Source organism: Lottia gigantea (assembly GCF_000327385.1).
Source record: "Lottia gigantea unplaced genomic scaffold LOTGIsca_59, whole genome shotgun sequence".
NCBI classification, from domain to species: domain Eukaryota; kingdom Metazoa; phylum Mollusca; class Gastropoda; family Lottiidae; genus Lottia; species Lottia gigantea.
This window is the reverse complement of record NW_008710013.1, coordinates 608,943-620,640: the sequence shown is the minus strand read 5'-3', so window position 1 is coordinate 620,640 and position 11,698 is coordinate 608,943. Positions and strand designations below refer to the sequence as shown.

The 11,698-nt window shown below is 34.1% G+C and overlaps 1 protein-coding gene across 1 annotated transcript; it reads right to left on the bottom strand.

Annotated features, from left to right (window-relative positions):
* Positions 1 to 259: 259 nt before the first annotated feature.
* On the bottom strand, positions 260 to 2,737 carry LOTGIDRAFT_235086 (hypothetical protein). The gene is made up of 2 exons (XM_009063630.1): positions 2,424 to 2,737; positions 260 to 810 (listed from the first exon to the last, which is right to left on the bottom strand). The coding sequence occupies exons 1-2, from the start codon at positions 2,604 to 2,606 to the stop codon at positions 502 to 504; spliced, it is 492 nt and encodes a 163-aa protein (XP_009061878.1). The 5' UTR covers positions 2,607 to 2,737; the 3' UTR covers positions 260 to 501.
* Positions 2,738 to 11,698: the final 8,961 nt, after the last annotated feature.

The window sequence follows — 11,698 nt, the reverse complement described above, 5'->3', positions numbered from 1 at the left end:
AAAAGGCTTGAATGTTGATACTTTGTATTTTCTAATTCAAACATGTGGATGTAGTTCCCATTCCAAATATTTATTTCCTAAAGAATCTTATAAACTTGAAAAGGTAAAGCCTTGCCTTGATATCAATGTCTACCAGTTTGTGCATCACAGGTGACAAGGATACACATGCCAATATCATCATTGCCAATCTCCTATTAGCATAATGGGGCAAGTGGGCAGTTAGAAAAGGCAGTTGACCAGTTGATGTTCAACTACGTATGTCATTAAACAAAAATTTTATTCTATCATCTCTAAATATTATTTTTAGAGTTTACATTTACATTCATCATTAATCCACAAATAAATGTAGAGTAAATAGTGGATGGACAGGACCTAAACACAATTCTATAGGCAATAGTAAGTGACACATTTATACACTTCCAGCTGTTGTTCTCGTCTCTTTATTAGTTTCAATAAACATTGGTATCATTGGAATTTTCTTAAAATGTGCCACTAAATACTTTATTCTTGTACAGCTTTGTTTGTAAATGATTTTTCTATCTTGAGTTTTAATTTAAAAGGTTTAGGTAAGGGTAGCCCAGTTCGTCTATAATCCATTTGCAACCATTCCCCTAGTAAAGGTGGATAGTCTGCATATTTTGGTACTATTGTGGGTGAACGCTTATCTTTTTCTGTTAGTTTACAAAATTCTTCTTCATCCTCTCTTTCTATTAATTTCCAATCCATTTTTGATCCACTGTTAATTTCTCTTACACCACAATTATCACCTCGGAATACCTTTTCTCCCCATGCTTTGCCTTTTCTTAAATCCTGCAACCAAAAAAAAATATTTTACTAGTAGTAATACTTACAAAAATTGCATGAAATTTAAATTGCACAATATGGGGCTGGCAGAAAAGGTCTAATACTATCCTAGCAAAGCTGCAAGTTCCAGTCAAGAAGAAATTTTCTTCAGTCATTGTTCCAACTGACAACGGAAAAGACATCATCATTACTAAGAAAATGGTGACTTTTTATTTTGGGAAACCAGTGGAAACTCGTGATAGTGTGCTAAACACTCTCCAGAGATGTCCACATCACTAGCAATATGCTGTGTCAATGTCTTGATAATGTGTGCTCATGTTCATGCTAATCTAATATTATGAAGCTGATATTCCAATTCAATCTGTACAATGCGTTATACATGTACCAACTTGCAAAAACAGTTGGCTTATAATCTCATTCTCTATCTGAGCTTAGCATTGAATTTTTTGAATCTTAAAGCCCCGTGCCATTTGTCTTATCTAGAATGTCTCTGGGTCCATAAAAATATTTGGTTCAGTGATTTTACATTGGAAACAAAAAATCAAATTCACATGAAAATGACCCACTCTTCGAAAAATCCCCTCTGTAAAATCATAGTTACATTTCCAAATAAAACTTTTCCATCAACCCAAAGGCAATCTTTAACTAAAAGTATCAGAGGCATTTTGTTGATGTTTTTCAAAATTTCAATTCTGTAAGCTTAAACATTGAAGTCATTGACTCAGAGGGTAGAACTTTTCAGTCAACTCTCCTGGAACTATAACTAAATGCATTAAGCATGTGATAAGCTTATAAGTTATAAAGAAGTCTTATCAAAGATTACATCTTATCGTAGTCAATTTGTCAGAATTCTGAAATTAAATATTATCTACAGTCAACAGTGGGTTCTATCTGCACGGCTTGATAAATATGGGTTATCTCTACGTCAAACAACAGAATTTTTCAAAGCAATGTCAAATTTATTATCTATTTCTAACATATACAAAATGGCGGATTTCAGTTGTAACCAAATATCGCAATTTTTTATTGGCCAAATTTACTTGTGTCATCTGTGTCATCTGCTAGAATATCTTCCAGTTAAATAAAGTCGGGTTTCAAACTAGCTGATTCCATGTCATTAGAAAAATTCTATGGAACACAATGTGGGCCATTGTCTTATGTTGTTTCAATGACATTTAGCAATAAATCACTCTTACGTTTTGCTTATCTTATTTTGACAGTCACTATTTGTATTTCTTTTATTAAAATCATTGTTGTTTGAAAGAATTGTCATTAGTTATAATGATAAATACTAAAAAAAATACCACTGGGTATCCATACAACTCGACTTATTAATAGATCAAACATTGCACACCAAAATAGGTGACACATTTTGCAGCTGTTGTCGAGTTGGTTACTCATGAAAAATTCGCCCGGTGAGGGATTCATAAAGAAAGAAAAAAAACCAATTCAATCATTTTATAGAGTATCTGAAAAAACATCTAGGATATAAAAAAAAAATCAGTTTTTCTTAATTTTGACGAAATTCGTTGTTGAATCCTTACAACACAAAGAGATGTCAATGTTTAACTTAGTAAGCTTATCACTCATCCAAATCCTAGTCCATGAGAGTCACTTACCGTATCTGTAAAATTAGGTACTACTTTTGTTAATCTATAAAAACTTTTCTCTGGGTAACGATTGTGAAATGCTAATCTTGTCACAACTCTTCCCTCGCCAAAGTTTTTCAAGTTGCTCGCAATTTCATACAATGTTTTTCCACGAAAATGACTCTCACGACCAATAAATCTAGTAATAGTCATCTTTGAGTAATATCTAGTGTCGTTTAGTTTTGAATGTCACTATTGTATGCTATTCACGATGAACTGGGCATTATATTTCATTAATAAACAAGAAAATTTTGCTCTAATGTGAAGTATTGAGCGCGTATTATGTGGAAGGGAGATAACTATGTTTTGCTTTCAAGAATACAGCGGTGCCAGATTTGATAAATATCATGATATTCCGAAAGAGTTCGACTTCCAAAATGGTGTCAGATTCACATTATATATTATAACATTGTAAATTACGGTATATAGAATGAAAATAATTTGTGTTATTGACAGATTATTTTGGTCAATTGCATTAAAACCCCCGCACCTTCGGAAGTGTGGAAGTCTCCACAAAACATTGCCTCGTTTTTCTGTCTATATACCAGCCTACAACTTCCAAAATAGCTATCAGAGGCTGAGATAGAGGCAGATGTTTCGGTCTAATTCAAGTTGTTTTGCATGACTGTGGCAGTCAAAGAATATTATGACTGGGCCAGTGTTTGTAGTCTACCAGGATATCGATACTGGACTGTTTTGGTAGTACCCGGCTATTGATACTTGGCAACGGGTAGCACCAGGCAATTGTTATTGAACCACAGGTAGTATCGGACTATTGTTATTGGACTACAGTTAGTACCAAATAATTGTAAACTACTGATACTGGACGGCCGTTTGAATTGCCAAATTGGGCCATCGTAACTCAGTCGCAAGTATTAATACTAATACATCCTTGTTATCTGGCCGCTGAAGTACCAAAATATTTTAACAAGACGACTATTATTGTTACCAGGCTACAGGGGCACTAGTAATACCAGGTTTTTATTTCTAGACGACTATTATTACCAGGGTACAGGGGCACTAGTAGTAGGCTACCAGGTTTTTATTTCTAGACAACTATTATTACCAGGGTACAGGGGCACTAGTAATACCAGGTTTTTATTTTTAGATGACTATTATTACCAGGCTAAAGGGGCAATAGTAGTACCAGGTTTTTATTTCTAGACGACTAAAGATACAGGGGCACTAGTAGTACCAGGTTTATATTTCTAAACGACTATTGTTACCAGGCTACAGGGGCACAGTAGACCTAATACCAGGTTTTTATTTCTAGACGACTATCCCAGCAAACATCGCAACATCGGGCCGACATCGGCTCAATCTCGGCACGTCTGCGCTGTAAAACGACCTCGACCCGATTTCGGCCCGATGTCGGCTAGTTATAGACTAATCGATATCGGTTCAGACTCTGTCGGCCCTACATCGGGTCTATTTCATATATCGACGATCTATCTAACGATGTCAAGTCTTGCCGCCATCGGGTCGTTGGCGGTTCACGACGGACATCCGATGTGCACACTTCTATGATATCTGACGTGAAACTGACGTCGGGAAGATATCGGCATGTGATAGTGGATAGATGATCGATTTGGAGATATAGGGCCTATGTCGGGCCTATTTTAGAAATCGACGATCAATCTAACGATATCAAGCCGAAATCTTGCCGACATCGGGTCTTTGGCGGTTCACGCTGGACATCCGATGTGCACACTTCTATGATATCTGACGTGAAACGGACGTCGGGACGATATCGGCATGTGATAGTGGATAGATGATTGATTTGGAGATATAGGGCCTATGTCGGGCCTATTTTAGAAATCGACGATAAATCTAACGATATCAAGCCGAAATCTTGCCGACATCGGGTCGTTGGCGGTTCACGATGGACATCCGATGTGCACACTTCTATGATATCTGACGTGAAACGGACGTCGGGACGATATCGGCATGTGATAGTGGATAGATGATTGATTTGGAGATATAGGGCCTATGTCGGGCCTATTTTAGAAATCGACGATCAATCTAACGATATCAAGCCGAATATATTATTACCAGGCTACAGGGGCACTAGTAATACCAGGTTTTTATTTCTAGACGACTTTTGTTACCAGGCTACGGGGGTACTAGTAGTAGCAGGGTTTTTATTTCTAGACGACTATTATTACCAGGCTACAGGGGCACTAGTAGCAGCAGGTTATTATTTCTAGACGACTATTATTACCAGGCTACAGGGGCACTAGTAGTACCAGGTTTTTATTTCTAGACGACTATTATTACCAGACTACAGGGGCACTAGTAGTACCAGGTTTTTATTTCTAGACGACTATTATTACCAAGCTACAGGGGCACTAGTAATAACAAGTTTTTATTTCTAGACGACTATTATTACCAGGCTACTATAGTAGTAGAAGGGTTATTATTTCTATACGACTTTTATTATCAGGCTACTGGGGGACTAGTAGACCAGGTTTTTCGTTTTTCTTTCAAAGCCTTTTCTATATTTTCGGGCGCTTGGGCTTAATCATTCATGGACTTAATCTTTCAAAGGCATATTAGAAGCACAGGTTATAGATAATAAGACAATTTATGGATAGATAGGGCCTGCTTCTAGAATATTTATTACTTCAACGTTTCAATGCGGTTCTCACACCGTCATCAGGAATATAATAATTATATAATTATTTTTAATTATTATATCCCTAATGACGGTGTGTCCATAAATTGTCTTATTTATTCATGGACTTGTTTCTACATCGGTTTTCAGATTTTCCGATTTAGGCTTGATTTGGTTTTCTACAGTTGATTCAATTTTCCGAGGACATACAGTGTATGTTGCTTGACCGATAATTTAGATGTGTTTTTTTTCAGACATACGGTGTGATTTCAGGAATAAATAGATACAGTTTTAACTTACATTATGTTCTAATATACATGTAATATAGTATTACAATATTTGTATTATTTTGATTAAGGTCGTAGTATATGTCGAGGTATGCTAAATTTGATTCATTTCTTCTGAGCTTCTATCGCCCAGCTACAATTTGTCTATATGTACAGCTGAGGTGTGGCCGTATAGCAAACTATTAATTTGTTTGTTCTCTTAATCAAAAGTAAAGAGTAGATTTGCACATTTCTTAAAGTACAGATGAAGATGAAGTTGATTTTTCATTCTTCAGAGGACAGTTCGGTGTTAAAAATATACGCCATAAGCGTATCAATTTGACATTGCAGTTTTCAGGGAAAACGTGCTTTACTATTACACGTTATATACGCCATGAAGCTATGGGGTCAAACAGCAGCAATACAACTACGACTAAATTATTTTTAACATCATGACTCCTTGTTTGCAACGACCATTACGCATTTCTTCATGATTGTGACAAAGACAACCTCCACACCCATTTTAATTATAGAATATTTCAGGAAAATGTCAATTAGTTCTAATGCAACTACATTGCAAAGTATGATTTATTGAACTTTGACTATATACCAACAATAACTAAAAAATATCACAATTTGCAAAATCCATGAAATCGGTATGTAAGAAGAAGAATTGTCTGTATTACACGCATAACCTTGACAACATGATGTGCATCGTAATTGAGTGATTCCATATCCATAAACTTTACATCCATACAGGCACTCGGAAACACATCCCCGTGTTATTTTCAATGTAATGGACTTGATCGAAATTCTCTCAACCTGCAAGACAAAACTTTGAAAAGTTACGGTATAAAATTCACAATACATTGCTGTTCTCTGAAAAGGTGTACATTTGAAAATTCCTTATTTGAAAAGAGAAAGAATTGCATCTACAGTAGCCAACCATACATATCAGACAAAAGTCTAGGTAAAATATAAGAAAAGTAGAGTCAAACATAACATAAACATAAACTGTTTAAAGGGACATTCCGCACTTTTTTTTTTGTGCTCAAATTTGTGAAAAATATCTATAAAAATCTACCAAAATCTATAGAAAAGTATGCCATCACGTATCTGAAAGTTTAAACTAAGTAAAATCGAGCCATTTATTTTTAAACGCCAAAACTTTACGTAAAAGGTTACTTAACGTTTTAAAGTTCGTTTTTGCAAACTGTTAGAAAACTACTGTACGGAATTGATTTCAGTAAAATATATGCCTTATTGTTGAGAAATATATCTCCTTTGTTTCTAATGATTTCAACGAAATATAACGAGCCATGATAAAGCCAAACCTAGGTCAGACTGCTTAATTAACAATTTGTACTCTTAGTCTTTAATTAACCCTTTTAAAGCAAATTCAGTTTGATCAAGTAGATACATAGATATAAATAGCATAATCCAGAGTTTAAATAGACTCGTCATCTACCACCCGTATGGGAATACCTTGAACTTGCACCCATAATTGTTATTCTAAACGATTCATGGTTCTGATACTATTATACTGAGAGGTACTTAATATATACCTCCATGCAACGCTTCGAATTACAGTACTCCGAAGACTTAGATTTAATCGCCAACTTCCTTCACTCTAACCGATTAGAAGTGTTAGAGTGAGATTGAGATTTAAAAATCCCAATAAGGTCACTAAATAGAGATAACTTTTGATTATCATATGGTGTTTGAAACGAATTGAATTCAAAAAGTTTCATCAGTATCCTCAGTGGTCTAACAAAGAATTCCTTCCCTTGAAGTAAAACGTATATAAAACGTTTATAATTCTCATTCCATAAGAATTCTGTATCAATTCAAAATGTTCCGGTTGAAGACTCTAGATCGATCTCACCAATGACATATTAAATAGTAATAAAATAATCATACTGTAAGATAAGATACAATGAATCCAGCTATTTCTAGACTAAACGATCTGTAGATCCCCAAGATTTATAAAGATCACCGGGTGTTGCCTTCCATTACTAGATTTGGCAACATTCTCAAGAAAAATATACAATTTGATTTCATATGCAGATTGTTGCGACAAATTTTAATTTTAACCAATCATAAAACAAATATTGGAAAGAGATTATGTTGTAAATTGTGGTGTGATACCACTGTAATTAAATCCTGGTCTACTCACCTTACAGTATTTGTCCTTTTCATGACACTCACGAAGTGCTACCCCGCTGAGATTTTTGTGGCATGCTGACCAAGGGTTCCAGAAGTTTTTAAAACTGTCCGAGCAGTCATAACATGTCAAATTAGGCACCAATGAAGACTCTTAAACAACGAAAAGAAATAATTAATGTGATTAAAATTGAAAGAGTGTTTTTGTCATAAGACGTAGTCCTATATATTTATCGGGTGGCTCAGAAAAAAACGATAATTTTTCAATTCATGATTTTTCATAAAGTATCTAAGCTGTGATCATGATATTTAGACAACAATATTCTGACCACATATTTATGTTTATTAGACACCTTTTCATCAAATTACAGTTTTATAGGTTGAACCATTTGGAAATACCAGCCTTTTGAAAATTCCTTAGATATAATGCCGAAAACAATTACTATAATTTCACATCTTTAAATAAGTACTGCTCAATATAGAATCCATTCTTTAGCAAAAAGTCTGGGGTGGCCATTTATCTTTTATATGAAATTCTCAAAATTTCAAAGTTCAGAAAGCAGTTTTTTCATTGAAAAAGCTTTTAGGTTTGTTTTTTTTTCGTTGAAAATGTCGTCCTCATTGGCATTTGTTCAATGAAAGAGGAAGACATTACGGTACTAACTTTCGGCATTATATCTTTTTGCGAGGAATTTTAAAAAGGTTAGTATTTCAATATGGTTCAAACTTTAAAGCTTTAATTTCCGTAATTAATATGAGGTCTGAATATTATGAATATAGCTTTGATACTTTATGAAAAATATTGAATTGAAAAGTATTTTTTCTGGGCCCCCCGATAGGCTATATAAGTAAAAATTAAAAATAATTTTCTACATTTGATTACGGTTTTTGGTTTTACCAAAACTATATTTAGCCGAAATCCCACTTGCTGTGGACTAAACTTTAAAAATATGAAATCGCCTCGTAGGCCTATGTTTCTTATATTACAGTGAAATACGTTTGGTAATCTTACCTATGTACGGCACTAAACTAACACACAGTCCAATATAATATAATATATTTGACTTCATCTTGAATTCATCATAAATCTAGGGATTTCCATTTTTTATTTCTGAAAGGGTAAAATGAAATTATATAACAAAATATTGTTAGAGAAAGAATTTCAAATTCATAATTCTAGAACAAAAACTTTTGGTATGTGCTTGTGGGTTTATAATTGAGTGGAGAAATTGCTATATGTTTTTTATATCTTTGTTATTATGTAACATTTTACAAGATTCAAGGTTACTTCTCCTTCTCGATCTATAAATTATATATTCCTCATAGGGCTACTCGAAATTGATATGACATCGGTATCCAAGGGTTATATTATTATCTAAAGTGTATGAAGACGAATTTATTAAAATCGAGTCTCTTAAAGATTTTATATGCTTATAATATACAACAACTATGAAAAATTAAACTTTGTGACGCTATTATTATATAGTTGTTTAGATTTGGGGACAGGCTACTGCCATTTTATATCTCCTCGATTATTCTTTTTTTGAAAATAATGTAGAACTCGAAGCCTCACTGGCCAACTTATATACTATATTGCAACATAATAGGCCTAATGTAGAACCAATCAGTATCAATATTTTCATATTAGAAATCAAGAGGTATCTATTTTATAAGAGTTATTTTCCATCCACTTCATGATAAAGCCTAGTCAACAATGTCATCAATTACGTTTTTGCAGTAACTAAAGATTCAGGATGGATTCCCCCATAATATAGGAAATAAGAAATATGTGAATTGTCATGCCTCATAAACTCAATAAATTTTTTTCTGGAATATTTTTTTATAAATAGATGTGTGTAACAACTCTTTGGATAATTACTCCAAATATTTTGTTTCCCGAACCATATCTTCATATATCAGAGGATCGGAATGAGTATTTAAAGACAATAAAAATCACATCACATCTATATCGGATAATTCAAACAAAGTAAAAGCTATCGTGGGAACTTGTCTTTAAATACATACTGATTCAACTCTGTTGAGTAATTATTGTCATTCTCTATATGACAGTAGAAAGCCATTAACATGAAGTCTAAAGTCTATAGAATTCTATTAGATTCTTCAGAGAATCAATTCAATACAAACAACAGACTACATGCTCTAATATAGAACGCATATCAGTTCAATAAAACAAAACCAAGCTTCCTGCTTATACGGCTACTGTCTCTAGTACAGAGATGTCCTCTTCCTCAGTGATGCAGGTAAGAGAGGCTGACATAGACAAAAAACGTCTAGTCAATAAACCGTGGCCCCATGTGCTACAGAAATGAGCAGGTTAAAGATCCTTCGACAGATGGAAATCTAAAAAGAGCAGTCTTATGTCACTGTCCTGGTAAAATTTCCCACATTGCACCCTGAATGGTGTCATCCGTCTTCATTAGCCCATATGACGCAGAAAAGTAGGACTAACAACTCCAGTCATGTCATTTCAATACAGAGAAAGCTAATCTGAATTTACTTCTCTGTGATTTTATAGAAAGTAAATAGATACTGCATGCTCGTTCTACCATTATACAATCCGAATTGTGGTATAATAAAACTCAAATATACAAACGTTGCAAACAATACCAATCATATAACTAGTGTGCAAAAACAGTTGATATACGTAGGCTACTGTCAAAAGTTAAAGTGAAAAATTTTAGAGCTCCATAGAAAGTGTGGCTTTGATCTGGACAATGGGTTTCCAAATTACGAAAGTAATGGATTTGGACTGCAAAATTCAAGTCCGACAGTGAAAGTCACATCCCAATAACCCACATCCTGGAAGGCCTTCTACAACAACCATCCGGAAATATTATCCGGGTGCATGACATGATGATCGACGAGTGGTATCAACATATTGCAAGTTTTCTGGGAATCAATTATTAGAGTCTTAATAGGCACATTATCACCATTACGTAGGGACTGGCAAAAGCTTTTGCAAGATCTTCTTCACAATGTCAAGCTTTTTCGAACTTTTAAGCTGTGAAGATGCTGTTAGATGGGTACCAAAGGTCTTGACAGACAGGTTAGATTCTCGACGTCCAATTATGGCTGGGAATAACTTAGGCTTTTTTGAAGTAGATCCCGGTGATTTTTGGCCTGATTTGAAACCATGGATGAGACCTGTTTCTCAAAATGAAAAATAGAATAGCTGGTCGCCATTATCCAAATGTTGATGACGTAATTTACAATGTGAATGATTCTTTAACTTTGAGGTCTGAAATTTATTTTTCTTGATCGCTGGCAAAAGTGTGTAAAAAGATAAATGTAAACCATCGACTTGGAACGGGTCTTTCACAATTATTTAAGCTTTTCAGTCGGTCCTCGAAAGGTACACTATGTCGCAAATTTCTTGGAAGTCATTACAGATTTTGCAGTATCAAGCCAGTGTCGTAAAATTAAAAGAGTCAAATAAAACCTTTTGTTTCCTTTGTTTTTTCAAACTTCATTTATCAAGGAAAAAACTCAAAAACAAAATACCGAATTTTTAATGTTTTTTCACTACCTTCTACCATTTCAAGTAAAATAAACTATACATCAACTGGCTGTTAATGGACAATCACAATCAAAATAATCAATCTATTGTCATACCCAGACTGTCTATATAACAATGAAATAAATGAAGGTAAATAATGATGATTGTAATAAGTATTGTTTGTAATCATTCTTCATCCTAAACCTGTAACAAACAAACATATATAAAAATTACTTTTTATTTACACGGGTATCGGCACTATCTTTATGAAAAAGCTCGTAATTTATCTTCTGTGTGACTTGTTTTTTTATTTCTGGTGCTATCCGGATGGTATTGATAACTACGTTTTTTGAAAATTGGATAGATTAAAAGAACAATGCGAGCAACCACAACAAAATAACACTCTTTCACAATGTCAAGCTATTCTTATACCTTGACTGCAATAGATACCTTTCATGTATCACAGAATGCAGCGATTTGATTGGATTGAAAGCCCTCGACAGACAGACTGTAAACAATTTGGTTTATTGAGATTGGCTGTATTCGCTAACGTACTTACAAACTTTGTGATACCACAAAGCTTTTTTTTGCAGTCAAGGTATAAGACAAAGATCGAAATACCTTTACTATTTTAAAGATGATTTTAAATTCGTAATACCTTGACCATCGTAAAGATGAATAAATA